Raw genomic sequence first — 18638 nt, forward strand, 5'->3', positions numbered from 1 at the left:
ATGCTTTACATGGCTGTACATTTGAATTTCTAATTTCATCATGTTATCTCGCCATCAAATAAAGTTCTCGTGAACAGAAATGACTCTCAAATAACACTGACATGTGGGATTTGGGAGATTTGGAAGGTATGATAAAACTGCCCTCCATTTCTCACAATGAAAGCTCACAGGTATTATATAGTGTCTGAGGACTATATGGACACGATGACTTTTATTTGTCCTCCTTCTTTAAGGTTACGCATGAACTATTTGAATGCGCGTTGTTTAGTTTCCCAATGTGTACAAGGTGTGTAATGAAATACAGTATTTTATGAGACATTGGGGCCGTTGCTTGATGTCGACATGTTCTAGCTCAACATTTCCGCGCTCTCGGGGTTTATTTGACCGTGAAATCCAGTGATTGATCGTGCGCTGGCCAAAGCAACACACAAACAAGGCGTCTAACTTTCAAGATGACTTGACCCACATTTTGGCTACGCTTTTCCGTATATGGTAAACGCGACAGGACAGGGTCTCGCAAGTTTACACAACCCATTTCATTTTGGAGTTACTTTTCAAAGCATGATTACAATTGTTGTGGCAGACGGGTTTTCAGCACGTACACGTCACATTTCTGAGGGTCTGAGTTAAAATGTGAGTCTCCGACTTCCTGTGATAGGTTTTCATGCACTCTGCAATGAGAATAGGTAATATAAAACTTGGATGGATGCACTTTTCGATGAAATAACTCAGGCTGGCATGTTAAGGATTGTTCTATCCAAGTTACTTAACATGGCAGTTACACAAATATACATCTAATTGGGCCACAAATAATCCAATAATCACTGTGTCAATAGTGTATTTATTGTTGTTCATCAGGCCACACCTAGAGATACTGTGATGTAAAATAATATTAAATTCAATCTAACAAGAATTAAAGTGCTCAAACCGAGGAACAAACACAACAATGAACCCACATGAGCTGGACTGACAGCACTCTTACAGTGTATCACAAAAGTAAGTACACCCCTCGCATTTCTGCAGATATTTAAGTATATCTTTTCATGGGACAACACTGACAAAATGACACTTTGACACAAATAAAAGTAGTCTGTGTGCAGTTTATATAATAGAGTTAATTTATTTTCCCCTCAAAATAACTCAAAATATAGCCATGAATATCTAAATCCTGGCAACAAAAGTGAGTACACCCCTTAGAAACTACGTACATCCCTAAATGTCCAAATTAAGTACTGCTTGTCATTTTCCCTCCAAAATGTCATGTGACTCGTTACACGAGTGCTGTCAGCATTGCTGCAGAGATTGAAGAGGTGGGGGGTCAGCCTGTTAGTGCTCAGACCATACGCCACACTCTACATCAAATTGGTATGCATGGCTGTCACCCCAGGAGGAAGCTTCTTCTGAAGACGGTACACAAGAAAGCCCACAAACGGTTTGCTGGAGACATGTCAACAAAGCACATGGATTACTGGAACCATGTCCTATGGTCTGATGAGACGGACATCATTGTGTCGAAGTGTCATTTTGGCAGTGTTGTCCCATGAAAAGACATACTTAAATATCTGCAGAAATGCGAGGGGTGTACTCACTTTTGTGATACTCTGTAGTTGAGCTTGGAAAGGACCAACTAAGGCACTGGTGTCAAACTGACTCCATATAGGGCCAAGTGGGTGCAGGTTTTCTTTCCAACCAATGAAGAGGACACCTTTTGACCAATCTGATCTCTTACATGAGTAATCAGTTAAACTTTGTCAGGTGCTGCTTGTTTCAACAGAAAATTCATTGGTTAAACTGTTTGGGCGGTGTCGGTTGGAACAAAAAGCATCCACTTGGCCCATTTTGGAACTGGTTTGACACCTATGACTAAGGAATACCATTTTAGTTGTTATTTGTGACACATTAGAACTTCCTCTGAGGAGGTTTTTAAAAGTCTTTTCATGGGTTTTTCTGTGGGCCAGATTGTGTACATGAGTCATCTCTACGGCAGTGTTGTAGATTACCCAATTAATAATTCTCTGCAAGTGTCTATTCTCAGTCACATGTGTGCCTTTCAATGTCATGCCTTCCTTTTACAGGAATCGAGGGCAGAGGCAGGTCAAGCGGGGTTTTATAGGCATATTTACAATCCAGCAAGCTGGAATTGGAGACATTTATGTCTGAGCAATCGATTCCCGCCTTTATTCTTTGCTCTTGATTTCACAAAACTAGCTCAGGCTTGCAGCACATCAAAAGAGCACTTCTGTTGAAAAGCAAGTTGTACACCCACTAGGTTAAGTTGTTGTCGCATGATTCTGCAAGTTGTTCTGGGGTCGAGCACTGCGCAAGACTCACAGGAGTTTTGACAGCTGCGTATGAGTTCAAGTGATTTTCCTTATCCCCTTTCACTTTAATGCTTTCCTTATGAAGCATTAGCTGAGATCCCTGTAGTCTAATGTGGAATTATAGCTAGGATGTCAATACACAGTGGATGTGCTTGTCAAAAAGTTATACCTTGTGATACTTAGTTTTGACCATCCTTGGTAAAAGGAGATGGGGAAAAAAAGAAGACTTTTATATCTCAGCTACCAGATCGATTCTTCAAATGAAGACGATTGACTTTCTTTTCCTAATGATACTGAGAGTCAATCCGGCACAGTCACCATCAGTTGCATTCGTCATCAAGGGTATTAATAACCATTCAGAAGATGATGTAGACAGTATTTACAGCATGCGTGTCAAGCAGTTGCTGCAGGCTGGTCTTTCAGCGAGTTATTAGCTGGCGGCAAGCCAATGACTCAACTCGGACTCATATTCGCTCTACCAGTTATTTGTGGTTACGCGTGTACATGACACACCATGTAAGGGGAGGTCGTGCTGGAGGTCATCTGGGAGTCCAAAAACTTCACCTCCTTAGGCGTATATGGAGGTCAGAAGTACTGTTACATTCACAATAAAAAATAAAAAATAAAACACATTCCAGTATGGGTGTGTAATATACCGTGATACTTTGCATCCTAATAGGTTATGCTCCCACAAATAATCGCTATATGGCGGAAAACACAGACAAGACTGAAAAAGCAGTTTCTGCTCTTGCACTTCTCTTTAAAAGAAACTGCTGTATTTTAAGCCAAAACAACGGTTGTTTTTGATAAAACAGTATGTCTATATGCTGCCATAGGAGATTCATGGCACATTAAGCCCCTGAACTATTTTTAATTTGTCCGTTTTACCCTGAAAACCCCCATTTAGAGACGTTGCGCAACCCCTTTTGTTTCAACCCAGCCATAAGACGAAGGTAATGAATTATATTTATTATTCAAAATGTCTGTCGTTTTTAGCTTAGAATCATTAATTGATGTCTCATATTTCGTTTAAAAAAGAAAAATGGACTTTAAAATATTTGAGTGAATAATTTTTTAAACTTTTAAACAAATTATGTCACAATGAAAAAAATGGCGTCTATAAAAAAAAGTCACGGATATCTACCTCATAACTATCGCTTAATTGTATTTTTTTTTTTTTTTTTTGTAAATGTCTTATTTTCTCTGATATGTTACATTATAAATAATCGAGCCCCCCCAAAAAACAAACAAACAAACAAAAAAACATTTAAAAGGGTAAATATATGAAAAAGAAAATCTCGACCACTCCTTGATGTCTGTGATTTCTACATCGCGACCCTTGTTATACTACCATGTTTCACACATAAAATCCCCCAAAAATCCAGCTGGGGCCATTCACATCTATGTCTTGACACTCAGTGATACATGCTACATGGAGTTTTTGGATTGAAACAAGGTAAGTACGCGATAATATCTCGTTAAAGTCATGGCGTCTGTAATTCTGCTCTCGCGTGTTCTCACCTCCAGATAGGGTTTTGCTGTTAAAAAAAAAAAAAAAAAAATTTTAAATGCCCTCCTGTTAAAAATTTTTCACCCCCCAGAAAATTGAGATTTTAAGCTTTCCAATGAGTTTAGCCAGTTTAGCCAACCAAGTTGGCTAAATTGGGGGTCTCAGAGCAGAACTTCAAGTCACCTGAGTGTTTTCCGCCGTATCGTTTTAAAATAAATGTCAGTGTTTAGTAGAGGAGCCAACAGGTTGGTACCAAAATGATCCACTAGATAGTGTCAGTTTTAACTTATTAGCTGCCTTTACAGGAAGTTCAGGATTTATGCTATAATGGTGCCATTGACTCGCGCTAGCTTAGCTACTCTGGAGCCCTGAAACTGAAATAAAGACAAAAGGTTTTGAGAGTAGCCGATAGTCGATGTCCATAGCCGTGCATTGATATTTCATTTAGAATTAGCTTGTTTTTCTCTTTAATGGTTGCATTGTACAATAATATAGATTGATTTCCTGACCCAAGTACCGTTAATTGTTGTATCGCCATTTTGTGAGTTAATCGTTTTCGTGAACCTTGTATCGCAAGTCGTATTGTAATTGGAGGTACCTAAAGGACACTATAGCCATTTTCACACACATTTCCAGGAAAATTCCCGTGTAAAGTGATGCGGGATTTACTCGCGTCATTGCTTTCACGCATGTAGAGATGTCCCAAGAATGACACGGGTTGGACAATCTCACAGACTGTGTTGCCCACTGGCGCTCTCTGTGCGGGAGGGCTGCTGGCGCGATTTTATAACCCAGGCATTACGTCCTTTTTGGTTAGTATCGGCTTTCACAATGTTGGTCAAATCGTGTTTTGTTCCGGAGGAAGCGTTCCCGACGTCGTATCTGCAGCCAATTCAAGCTCATCAAGACTGTATTTAAGCCCAGGTGATCCAAAAAAAAGGGTGGAAGGAAGAATCCCGCTGGCTTTGTTTTGTTGCCTTACCAGCTCTCTGCCCACTGTTTAGGTTAGTATTTTATTGATCCCCGTCGACCTATAGCCCCCATTGTGTTTTTCCCCCTTTTCTGTGATCGCGTGTATTTTTGTATTTAATAAACCCTTGAACGCATTCCTTCGTTGTTTTGTGCTTTGAGGTATAACCTTGTTTTCGCAGTAGCGGTCACTAACATCGGCAACAACATAAACTGCACATTTCCAAAAATGGACAATGGACTCTCTTCCTCGGTTCTACTGTCACAGATGCATTGTGTTATTCCCCCTTTTCAGCGATCGCATGTTTTTTTTGTATTTAATAAACCCTTGAACGCATCCCTCCGTTGTTTTGTGCTTTGAAGTACAACCTTGTTTCCGCAGTAGCAGACCCTAACATCAGCAACAAAACAAACGAAACCACACATTTCCAAAGATGGACAATGGACTCTGTTCCTCGGTTCTACTGTCACGAATGCATTGTGGAATTCCCCCTTTTCAGCAATCGCGTGTATTTTTGCGTTTAATAAACCATTGTCCGTTGTTTTGTGGTTTGAAGTACAACCTTAGCGGACCCGAACATCGACAACAAAATAAACTACACATTTCCAAAGCTGGACGATGGGCATTCTTCCTTGGCTCTACGATCGCGTAGCAATTTAATTTTGTTATGTTTTCAGTTTAATTTGTTGTTGTTGATAATTGAGATGGTAGTTTACCGCTTTTTGTCTTACTGTGAAGAGGGAGGAAGTGATGAACAGCCCGCTATGATATTTACGTCATTAGCCATCGTGCTGTGATGCGGGAATTTAACACCCGCTTTCATGCACACCGCTTCCCAGGAAAGTCCCGGACATTGTACTAAGACGTGACCCATGAAATGTCACTTAATCTCCATGTAAGTCGACTAGGGAAATTGTTTTCATATACCACTGCTGCACAGTTATATTCCCGGTGTTTTGGAGTGTGTGAAAGGGGATTATGAATGGTGTTCTGTCCCTCATACGCATAGGCACCAACTCACACAAAATCGCTATGTTGGCTGATAACCGCTGAATATGGTGCAACGATGATGTGGAATGCAGTACATCTGTGGTGTGTAATACGGGGCCTCACTGTGCTCACTCAGGTGTTAGTTTTAAACAACACTTTCTGTTTTGCTGGACTCAAAGGGTGAGATTAGGGTAAAAGCAACAACCATACAGCATTTAGCCAACAAACAGCGGTAGGCAATACAGACACTGATTACCCATCAATATCGGTGCCCTTTTGCCATTTGTGGAAAAAAGGAAGACACATGGTGTCAGTAACTAATCTTTTTTTACTCGTGTGGACTTTGACACTTTCCTTTTATAGGGCACGCAGTCACAACTCCGGCTCACTCTTAACATTAGGGTTTTACAGTAGATTTGTATTATGATTATAACATGGTTCTAACCCCTTATAGTAAAGTGCATGGTATCACATTAAATAGTTAGAACTGGTTCTCGACCGATTAAGGCTTTGCAGTTCCATACGTATGGTATGTAAATACTAGTATATGGCGGAAAACACTCAGGTGACTTGATGTTCCGCTCCGAGACCCCCAATTTAGCCAACTTGGTTGGCTAATCTGGCTAAACTCATTGGAAAGCTTAAAATCTCAATTTTCTGGGGGGTGAAAAATTTTTAACAGGAGGGCATTTAAATTTTTTTTTTTTTTTTTAAACAGCAAAACCCTACCTGGAGGTGAGAGCACGCGAGAGCAGAATTACAGACGCCATGACTTTAACGAGATATTATCGCGTACTTACCTTGTATCGATCCAAAACCTCGATGCAGCATGTATCACTGAGTTTCAAGACACAGCTGTGACTGGCCACAGCTGGATTTTGGGGGGATTTTATGGGTGAAACATGGTAATATAACAAGGGTCGCGATGCAGAAATCGCAGACATCAAGGAGTGGTCGAGATTTTCTTTTTCATATATTTACCTTTTTAAACGTCCCCCCCCCCCCCCCCCCCCATTTTTCTTGTTTGGATCGATTATTTATCATCTAAGATATTGGGAAAAATTGTGACAGAAACAAAAAAATACAATGAAGCGATAGTTATGAGGTAAATATCCGTGACTTTTTTACAGATGCCATTGTAACGTACTTTGTTTAAAAGTTTAAAATATGCGAGTGAATCATTATTTAAAGTCGTTTTTTTTTTTTTTTTTTTTTTTTATGAAATAAGAGACATCAGTGAATGATTCTAAGCTAAAAACGACCGACATTTGGAATAATAAATATAATTAATTACCTTTGTTTTATGGCTGGGTTGAAACAAAAGCGGTTGCGCGACGTCTGTAAACGGGGGTTTTCAGGGTAAAACGGACAAATTAAAAATAGTTCGGGGGCTTAATGTGCCATGAATCCGCTATGGCAGCATATAGACATATTGTTCTATCAAACACAACAGATGTTTTGGCTTAAAATACAGCAGTTTCTTTTAAAGAGGAGTGCAAGAGCAGAAACTGCTTCTTCAGTCTTGTCTGTTTTCCGCCATATACAAACATCTGGGTGGGACGAGACGCTGTGATCACCAAAGCCAACACTAGTATACAAAGCTTTCAATCTCATTTGACAAAGGATGTGTGATTCAGAAAACAGAGAAAAAAATGGCTAGAATTATGATTTTAGCTCAAGTGTTTGAAGTCACAGTTGAATTGAAGAAGGAAACATCTTCAAAGTGAGATAGAACGCCAGCTCTAATTTACATTTCAACAGGTAAGATGATTTATAAATAGACATGCTTGATATTCTGTCAGGTTTCATGGTTATTGGGAAACAGAATAAATGATTATCTGTTCCGTTTCTTGGTTTAATGAAACAGACTTGCTGCTTGGATGTTTCAGAGCTGACGTTAGCTAGTGGGCTAGCCATTGTGTTTTGCTAAATGACTCAATGAATGGGGTGTTTCTGGTGGTACAACTTCAATACAGTGTACTTGCTTTTTCATGGTTTTAGTTCCGAAAAGAGCCAGTCATTCACTTGTCAGTACCCGGGAAACTTAACCTTTGAAAACATGAACAACTAATCTTAGTTTGGGCAAAACAAACAAAGAAACAAAGAAACAAACAGCATTCTGTCAGCCGCAGACCGTCCGATTAAAGTACACTGTACATATAAGGTTTTGACAATGATACAAGAATTGTCGGATTGTTGTCTCGCTTAATACACGCACTCCTATTGAGATTAATGTCAACTAACTGTAAATTCTCAATCCTACCCTCCACGAATTGTGGACAGTTCTTTCAACAACTTTCACATACTCATGTTTTTTTAACAGTCTAATATAAAATATAACTTTGTTATACCTTGAAATGAAAAGGAACCGTTATCATAGATACCTAAATCATTAAAGATATTTCCCTCCATTACATAAAATTAGTGCGTTTGTAATTGAGTCCGGGAACATCCACACTTTGCGTTATCCTCAATACAATAATCTGTATTTGTTTCTTGCACAAAAATTTCTTTTTTCAAAGGGACGATGAAGTGATCATGGAAGACAATAGCTCAGTAACAACGAGACCACATTACTAAATGATCCATGACAAGAGTGAACACACCAAGCAGGACCACGAAACTAGGTCAAGTGGACCCTGAGAGAGCACGCTCGAAACATGCGCACGTGTACCAGACGACACCCGATCCACTTCTCTCCACATAAGATGCAAATGAGTGGGAGCAGGATGGATGGAAAAACCGGCGTTGAAGAGGTGCTAAAATCAAAGCCCGGGAGAACAGCCGGGTCTCATCTGCATTTTCAATCAAGAGTGAGAGGAGAGGAATTGGTATAATGTGGAGGGGCAATGAAAGATGTGTTGAAGTGTAGCAGAGAAAGAGAAGCCGGAGACAAATGGAGAATAAAAGAATATACGCGCAGAGTGGATTCCCGTAAGACTAACAAGAGGATGGGAGACAGTAAAATGCGGCCCAGTGTTGAATTATGAAACAGTGAGGAGAGTTTCAGAAGTTGGTTAAAAATGATTGATGGCTTGAACCGCACATTCTGACAAAAACCAATGTAGCCCATATTCCCCCCGTGTGGGAACTCCACTCACAACCACATCAGATCCTCTGGAAAAACTCATTTTCAGCTGTGCGAGGGGGCGAACGCGGGTTGGACAGGGATAACACCCGACACCCATGGCTTTATTTACACACTAATCCATCTTGTCTGTGCCAAGCAAATCACACACATCAAGAGACAGCCACTTTTATTATAACTGCATGTTGAAGAAAATAGGCGTTATATATAGAATCAGCCTTTTACACTTCTGTTCATTAAAAAAAAACATCTCATTACAATTAAATGACAGTACATGAAAAGAAGGGAGTTTGTCAGTGGCATTTGTTTAACTTGACAATTTGGCACAGAATATGTAAATGTATTGCAATATATGTGTGAAAAAATAGTGGTTGCATATAGCGCTCCATTTGAAGAGTGTAGCTGCACTTTCACAGGCGCCGTCTATCAGACCCTGAGGACTCTGACTCAGGGCGAAAAATAATTAACGACCACACAATATTGCTCCTCAAAGTTCAAATAGTATTTCTGGTTGCTTGGAATACTATTTGAAATCTCTGTGAAAGTCCATCGGAGTTGCACACTGCTTGCACCTTTGATCCAAAAATGATGGCGTTACATTTGTGAAATATCGATGCCGTGTTCACGCAACATACCAATACGATCCAACTACAGTACAGTGAGTAACCAGAATCATTAGGTTTAATGACACCACAACTCATTTGGCTTAGTTTTTGCTTTGACTTGAAAAGAAACACAAGAGCAGTGTATGGTGGCAGTGAACTCAACTCAATTTACCCTGCAACAAGCAGGGAATATATAATGAATTGCTCAAAGTTTACTTTTCTCAGTGAAATTCTACTGTCAAACTAAATACAAAACGAACGGGAAAAAAAAAAAAAGACCCAAAGAGCTTTACTGTCATGTATTTGAAACAACGTAAGTTCAAACCTTGCCTTAAACTTGCTTTTTGCTATCACACAATATTAAACTCAGTAGCCAGGCTACTGAATACCATTAGTAATTGCGGTGTCATAATTTAAACGCAAATGATGCATTAACTTTTAGATAGACAACATAACAGTATTACCTAGTATACTGTATATTCTTTATACTCTGCAAATAGCGACAAATATTACTGTTTAGTTAGTCACAGTTATAGTACATAGTTGTATCTTCATGCCAGTATTAATTTGTCCTCCCGGTGGCTAATTCATATACAAATCGCAATAATCCATCATGATTCACAAACCATTTCAGCAAAAAAAAATTCTATCCAGGTTAGTATTGTTTTATAAGGTACTGTATGATAGTGTAATTTCCCTTAAAAAAAAACTTTTTTATTTTTATTTCTAGTGAGGACTTAACAGATTAAGAGCATTTCTATTTATTATAATGGGTAAAGATGGTTTGAGAGTTTTGAGTAATGAATGAGTTCAAGGGACAAATTAAAACCGTATCTCAAAGCAGCATTGTAAGTGGGTTTAAAAAAAAAAAAAAAAGAAAAAAAAAAAAAGAAATATGGTGGCTTGGCCTTGCTCAAACACAGGAAAGATGGAGGAGGCAATCATTGTTGGAGGGTGAGATGATCTGTACCAGTGGAAAATTAAAAGGAGCAATTCCTTTTTGAGAGCGACAGCAACTTTTAGAAGCGTTTGATGTAAACCTGAAAACTGCTCCCGCTGCTCACTTAGTGCTATAAAACACAACATGCACACTCACAAAAAAATTCCTCGAGAAGTGACAGGACTCATACACACGCAAACACACACGGCATGTCTCCTTAGGAAGCATAGAATTCTCGCTCCCACTTTAAAATCAGTTAACTTTTTCCAAAAAACTAGAGCAGAGAATAAAAGACAGTTATCATCCATTTGTTAAATTAGGAACACTCAGGGTTGGTAGTGCAATACCTTTTCGCCAAAGAAACAAAACTCATGCTGACTCAACAGTCACACTGTCTCGTTGGCTGAGGGACCTAACCATGAAGTTCCATTTCAAACCCATTAAGTCCAACAATCCCCATTCTGTGCATTCAAAATGTGGCTGTCGTTTGCATCGGGGCAGCCTGAGCTGTTCATTTGTTAGTGTTGGGTAGATAAGTGGTCCTTTATTCCCAAATGGCAGTGAACTCTCCTGTGTCTGTAAAAGTAAAAACAAACAAACAAAAAAAAAAGAATAAAGGAGGAATCCCTGCTCCTCACTGCAGAGCTGAAATGGTTCAGAGTACAGCAGGAAGCAATATATTGGCTTCTCTTAGGCTCCCAAAGAAACGCAGCACCCATTTTACTCCCAACGGCCTTTGCTTGGAAGCAACTGGGTGTCCCACAAGTCATTGACAGGAGCGTGTTTATTGTGCATCTGCTGTTTCTTGGGAGCACTGCAGTGTGAGGGCGCAGGGGGAAGTATTTGTCAGTCCATCTCCAGGTCCATCAATTTGTTGCGTGAGCGCGGAGTGTGCGCGGCGTTGCGACAGCAGCACTGGGCGCAAACCAGGCCTAGGACAAGCGAGAAGAGGCCCACGCCTGCAGACATTACAAGAATACATTGAAGATTTGGGTGATTTGGTTGAAGTTTAGCACTTCTTGCTGCTGGTTTGTGTGGTTCCTTCCATTGCAGGAAGCCCTTAAGAAAGCCATTAGAGGTAGTCCCCGGGTTACGACATACCTGATTTGTGAGATTTCGACTTTTTTTTTTTTTTTTGTGTGTGAACAGTACCTAAATCTGGGGTCCTCAATTAGCGGACCGCGGTCCACGACCTCTCTGCGGACCCAGAGCAAACGGCACTTTAAAAAAACAAAAAAAAAAACAAAAAAAAAAAAAAACAAAAAAAAAAAAAAAGAAAAAAAAAACACACACAAAAAAAAAAACAACTTTTAAAAAATATTATTTGTATGAATTGCCAATCTATCGCTATGCGCTACTATTGTGTCGCTAAATTCTGTTTCATTTTTAGTCAAATATCATGTTCCCACTTCTGTTGTCATCTCTATGACAACGATGCGCTGATTGGCTGGGAAAGCCTGCATGCTTCTAGCTAGAGTGGACGGACCGCAGCAGAGTCGCACCCGGAACTTTACATGCCACCAGTAGAAGACCGAATCTAACAAAATGGCCTGCTCAAAGTTGACCAAGAGAAGAAAAGTGAAAAATGAAAATCGCCGTTTCAATGAAGAATGTACTGACAAATATGTGTCCATTTTACCTTTAACTAATGAATGAATAATTATTAATAGTGGACCTTCAAGATTTGTATTTGAAGACCGCTGACCTAGTTCTTGCTATACCTCCTCCCCAAGCAGCGTCTCCGCCTTCCTGCAGTTCCTGACTGCGTCAGGTGAGGTCCCACCCACTTTCATCTCCAGTTCTCATGTGTCTGCCCGAGAAGCGCCCTTTTCGGCTTGGGAGAGTCATGGCGCACACCCCAACCTCCGGTTGTTCTCTGTCTGCCGTTAAAGCGCCTTTTTCCAATTCCTTTTTCTCATGCTGCTGCTGCTTCTCCCGAGCGCAGACTCCTCTTGTGAGTCACGATCCGGTTTTTTGAGTTCGGACAGTGGGCTCGCGTTGATGGGCAACCTGTGCGGCCATGAACCCCCCCCCCCCTTTGCCTCCCTACACTTTCCTTCCACTTGCCTTTTTCTCTCAGCAAAGTGACTCACTCGTGAGTAAACCCCGAATAGATATATATATATTTTTTAAGACCGAATAGTCATTCAATATAACGGCATTTAACTCAACGTACCTCACAGTAGCTTATTTTTTACTTGATGTTATTACTATTACATATAATACATGTTTTTGGACAGTTATTTTATATTTAGAAGTACTTAAAGAGTTAAATCCAATTTAGACGGAAATTCGGTTTACCTCGCCAGCGTAGGAATGGAACTCGTTCGTAACCAGTGGACTACCTGTATTAGTTCTCAAACCGTTAGGGATAGAAGGACCACAGCAGTGGCGTCAAAATCTTTTCCTCCGAAGGCACCATTCAGAAAAGTTGAAGGATGTACGAGCCACTGTAACATTGTTCAACATGACTTATCACGCTAAAAACAATCCATCTAGCAGTTATATAGTATGAATCCTTTTTAATTTGAATTTCTGCAAAGATGTGTAATAAAATTTATGCTCTCATTTTGAACTGGATGGTTAATTGAATGCAAGGGTTCACTGATGGTACCCCCCCCCCCCCAAAAAGTTTTTTTTTTTTTTGGTGCTGTATTTATAATAATAATAATTATAATAATAATAATACATCAAACTTGTATAGCGCTTTTTTGGACACTCAAAGACGCTTGATTAGTACTTTATTAGTTTATATGTTGTTTGTTCACTCTTGTGACTTTCATAAAGCTCAGTTTTGTAATGTTGGAAGAAAATTTTGTCGCAAGACCACATCTTGCCGAGTGCTTTTTTTTTCTGCTTATGTCATCACAAAATCCCCTTTCTGCTGTTTTTTCAGTTACAAAAGTCTTTTGGATCAAAACATTTTTCATCAACATTACAGCATATTAAAAATCTAACTTGGAAGCACAGCTGTAATTCAAATAAAATCAGATTTTTAATGATTGCTACAGTACATTCAGCCTGATCCATGATATATTGTTATCGCCTCAATCCAATATCAGCTATTATTCAGCCAAGCAAATGTGTACGAAATGTATTTTACCTATCGATGCTGAAACGCCATACAAGAGAGGCAACTTTAGGGATTCCCAAACTGTAAATGAAACAAGAAAGAATTGGTGAAAATGTGTTGGCAAACCACAATGTCCAATGGAGTGCACACACTCCTTACCGGCGAATCGCACTGTAAGGAATATTCGAGATGACGTCAACTCCCCAGCTTGAGTCCAGGCTCCTGTGGAGGCAGACAGGTACCAGGGAGTGGCGACACAGTGGTACTCTCCGCTGTCACTAGGAGACCAAAGACATAAAAACTCTCATAATCATATACAGAGGTGAGGAAAAATAGTCTGTGCACATATAAAAATACGAAAGGCCAACTTGCTTCAACACTGTTGTGAAATTTTTTATACTCTCAGTGAGCAAATCTCTGCTGCCAAAAGAATCCATACACTTGACAGATGTGGTATATTCAGATGTTGATTTGATCTTACTATTACAGTTATGCTTTAGGCTACCCAAAGTGAAAGAACACTGTAAATGTGCAGTATTACTTTATTAATTGAATGTAGCTGTCTTGTATAAGATTAACGATGAGTTCGCCGCTAATCATTTTTGTAGCCGACACAATCAAACAATCCTCTTATATAAGGCCACTTATGTGGAATACGTATTTTGCTTCTTAGAATCTGCGCCATACAGTAAATAATGCTCTCTGATTCACACTTCTCAGAGCTCAAAGATAAACCAGCCTCCTGTAGTTACCTTAAAACTCTACCTTAAAAGAGTAACAATACACACTCACGTGTCAAGTGCACCATGGACATTCAATGTGTAAGAGTGTGTGTCCTGACGCTCGATGGAAACATCACTGGAGGAGTTGCGATACTCTTTTCTGACCACTCCAAAGCGGTCAACGCTGGCTACCTGTGTCGTCGTCTGCCCACCTCGAAGTCGGGTGAAAAACCAACGCACCTCATAGGCCAGGTGGTCTAAAAGAAACACAAGCAGACAAGTCTTTGAAAAGTCAAGGAATTACCAATAACCTTACTTAACATTTAGTCAAATGCCCATCCCTAAGAGCTGCAAAGGATGAACAAGTCTGGTCCTTTCTCCAAAGTGAGTCAAAACCTTTGATTAATAGTCATAGTAGTATTACACTATCTCATTGTAAACTACAGTGGGGCAAATAGTTATTATGTCAACCACTAATTGTGCATGTTCTCCCACTTGAAAATATTAGAGAGGCCTGTAATTGTCAACATGGGCAAACCTCAACCATGAGAGACAGAATGTGGGTAAAAAAACTCAGAAAATCAGATTGTTTGATTTTTAAAGAATTTATTTGCAAATCATGGTGGAAAATAAGTATTTGGTCAATACTAAAAGTTCATCTCAATACTTTGTTATGTACCCTTTGTTGGCAATAACGGAGGCCAAACGTTTTCTGTAACTCTTCACAAGCTTTTCACACACTGTTGCTGGTATTTTGGCCCATACCTCCATGCAGATCTCCTCTAGAGCAGTGATTTTTTTGAGGCTGTCGTTGGGCAACACGGACTTTCAACTCCCTCCACAGATTTTCTATGGGGTTGAGATCTGGAGACTGGCTAGGCCACTCTAGGACATTGAAATGCTTCTCACGAAGCCACTCCTTTGTTGCCCTGGCTGTGTATTTGGGATCATTGTCATGCTGAAAGATCCAGCCACGTCTCATCTTCAATGCCCTTGCTGATGGAAGGAGATTTTCACTCAAAATCTCTCGATACATGGCCCTATTCATTCTTTCCTTTACACAGATCAGTCGTCCTGGTCCCTTTGCAGAAAAACAGCCCCAAAGCATGATGTTTCCACCCCCATGCTTCACAGTAGGTATGGTGTTGTTCGGATGCAATTCATTATTCTTTCTTCTCCAAACACGAGAACCTGTGTTTCTACCAAAAAGTTCCATTTTGGTTTCATCTGACCATAACACATTCTCCCAGTCCTCTTCTGGATCATCCAAATGCTCGCAAGCGAACCGCATATGGGCCTGGACGTGTACCGGCTTCAGCAGGGGGACACGTCAGGCAGTGCAGGATTTGAGTCCCTGGCGGCGCATTGTGTTACTGATAGTAGCCTTTGTTACTGTGGTCCCAGCTCTCTGTAGGTCATTCACTAGGTCCCTCTGTGTGGTTCTGGGATTTTTGCTCACCGTTCTTGTCATCATTTTGACGCCGCGGGGTGAGATCTTGTATGGAGCCCCAGATCGAGGGAGATTATCAGTGGTCTTGTATGTCTTCCATTTTCTAATAATTGCTCCCACAGTTGATTTCTTTACACCAAGCGTTTTACCTATTGCAGATTCAGTCTTCCCAGCCTGGTGCAGGTCTACAATTTTGTCTCTGGTGTCCTTCGACAGCTCTTTGGTCTTGGCCATAGTGGAGTTTGGAGTGTGACTGACTGAGTTTGTGGACAGGTGTCTTTTATACAGATAATGAGTTAAAACAGGTGCCATTAATACAGGTAATGAGTGGAGCCTCGTTAGAAGAAGTTAGAACTCTTTGACAGCCAGAAATCTTGCTTGTTTGTAGGTGACCAAATACTTATTTTCCACTGTAATTTGGAAATAAATTATTTAAAAATCAAACAATGTGATTTTCTGTTTTTTTTTTTTTTTTCCCCACATTCTGTCTCTCATGGTTGAGGTTTACCGATGTTGACAATTACAGGCCTCTCTAATCTTTTCAAGTAGGAGAACTTGTACAATTGGTGGTTGACTAAATACTTATTTGCCCCACTGTATCTCATTGTTGACGTCGCCGAGCGGTGTTGTCACACGGGCTCCCTGCCGTTCTTCTGCAATGTCTTTAACTACATAAGGTAGTGACTGAAATACACCACAAGGTGTCAATGGCGAGTTATAAATTACTTAGAAATCAAGCCAATGAGTGTGTTTTGTCCCTCGACTGACGCCAAAGTTCCCTGTTTCCATTGTACTTCACGGTCATTTGACTGCTGGCTTCACAACATACGAGACCTCTGATAGTTTGTATATTGTGACTAGATATTGCCATCCAGTGTATTTGTTGAGCTAAACGATTGAAGCGCTTTTCTTTTTGTGAAAATTACTTTTTTGAGAGATAGGAGTATTATTTTTGCTGTGCTTTCACTAAATGATACGTATGTTTGTTGTGAAGGAGTGGCCGAAGCTTATGCCAATAAACGGTGCGGTCCAATGAACGCCTGTGTCCACTCGCCTTTCTCTGCCTCTTAGCTCTCAATGTGCAAAAAACGGCGTCATTGTAATCTGTTTGAGGCATTGCATGAGCGGGTCATTCCGCGCATGCCTTAAATGCTTTAAATGTTTTAACGTGATTAATTTAAAAAATTAATTACGATAAATTTGACAGTACTATATTATATACATTAGATGCTTGAATTTTATAGAGTAGGTACCAGGCTTTGAGGCTAAACACAATAGCTAGTTGGACAGATAGATCCATCTTTTCATTGGGAATTCTCCATTCACGTTTACATTATTGCCTGGATTACTTTTCAGAAGTCATCATGCCACATAGATGCTGAAGGATGCTATTATAGATGTGGTCAGTGTGGTCAGGGAGGCCAACATCTTCATGACAGATGACACCAAACATGACCACAAGGCAGTCAAGGAGTTTAAAATACAGTGTCTGTCAAGGATGATCACAAAAATGACAGCGACAAGGCTGACAATGTGGAGTAATGCTGCTGCGAGTCAGTATAAAGTAGATTTTGTTTATCAGACTCCATAAGTGTGTTGGAGGTCTTTTTTTAACGTCATTATTCATCATTTCTATTGCTTCCATTCATCAGAATAAATGAAGAGTTCATGACTTGACAATGCTGCCCCACAAGGCTCAACGCTGCTTTTATGGCTCTCACCACGGCAAAGGGGAGAGTTATGGAGAGATTGGCTTCCTCTCCCAGGCCCTCAAAAGAGCCGTGTACTCTGGGAAAAAAAAAAACGCAATGCCAAAGACATGGTTGAGTATCTGTCCGAGAAGCATGGCATGGCCCTGAAGTAACAGTTACATCTTTTTTATATACAAGACAATGTGTCCTTTCACCAAACAACTATGAAATGACAATGAGTGGGGAAATCATCTCTAAGAAATAGATAGTTTCTATTAAAAATGTTACTTGAAGTGTTTGTTATTTATGATGTACCATGATGGGTGTCCAAAACCTTTAAAATAAGAAACAAAGAAATTGTCAAAGGTCTCAAAAATGTCTATTCTAACTCACCTGATTGGACCTACTTTTCAACTTTCAAAAAAATGCCCTCCTGTTAAAATAATTTCTTCCCCCAGAAAATACAGATTTTAAGCTTTCCAAAGATGTATCACATATGCTTATAGGACAATTTTGAAATTTGGCCAAATTGGGGGTCTCAGAGCGGAACTTCAAGCCACCTGAGTGTTTTCCGCCACAACGGAGAGTACAAAATAAAGAACTACATGGGCCGCATAGCTTAGACGGTTAACTGGTCGTCTCCCGACCCAAAGTTTGCGTGTTAGATTTTAATCACGTGTGACCATGTCCAAGGCTACGTTCCCACTGCGGATCAATTCTGATTTCTTTACCCATATGCGACCCTGAGGTGTGCCTAAGTGTCCTTGAGCAAGACACTGAACCCAGTTTCCTGCTGATGTTCAATTATCAGTAGCTGTACAAGGAGACAGTGTTAAAGTGCTTAGAGTGCCTTTCAGGTAGCACTGTACAAGTAAAAGTCCAGCTTCCATTTATCATGACAAAACAACATGGCCAATTTAATGCCAGCATTAAAAAAAATTTTTTTTTTTGAGATTAGTAGTACAAATTAAGCACTGACGAATTCAGTTTTCGATTTACTCAAAATCCCTTTTTGTCATCAATCTGGAATGATTAGCAGTGGTTTTGCATCAAGCATAACATTTACAGAGAAGTGTTGCATTGTAGAAATGCAGCTAATTGTAGTGTTTTGGATGCCCCGAAAAGACTGACATGCAGATGCATACATCAGAACCTTCAGAGCAGCTTAATCATTAACATGTACGTGGGGGGCGACTGCTGCTCTCCCAGTGACGGTGATAAAACTGATGGATAGGCAGCATAAGAAAAAGGATGTTGGTGATGACAAATGGAAGCAAA

General features: G+C 40.1%; 1 protein-coding gene across 1 annotated transcript in view; it reads right to left on the reverse strand.

Moving 5' to 3' along the window:
* Positions 1-8462: 8462 nt before the first annotated feature.
* Positions 8463-18638, reverse strand: part of ptgfrnb (prostaglandin F2 receptor inhibitor b) — a 74866-nt gene continuing 64690 nt past the window's right edge. Inside the window, exons 12-15 of the mRNA XM_057829561.1 lie at positions 14290-14476; positions 13657-13775; positions 13528-13578; positions 8463-11383 (exon numbers count right to left, since the gene is read on the reverse strand). Coding sequence (XP_057685544.1) covers positions 11271-11383; positions 13528-13578; positions 13657-13775; positions 14290-14476 — 470 coding nt within the window. The 3' untranslated portion in view covers positions 8463-11270. The remainder of the gene's footprint in view (positions 11384-13527; positions 13579-13656; positions 13776-14289; positions 14477-18638) is intronic.

Source organism: Corythoichthys intestinalis, chromosome 2 (assembly GCF_030265065.1).
Source record: "Corythoichthys intestinalis isolate RoL2023-P3 chromosome 2, ASM3026506v1, whole genome shotgun sequence".
Classification (NCBI taxonomy): domain Eukaryota; kingdom Metazoa; phylum Chordata; class Actinopteri; order Syngnathiformes; family Syngnathidae; genus Corythoichthys; species Corythoichthys intestinalis.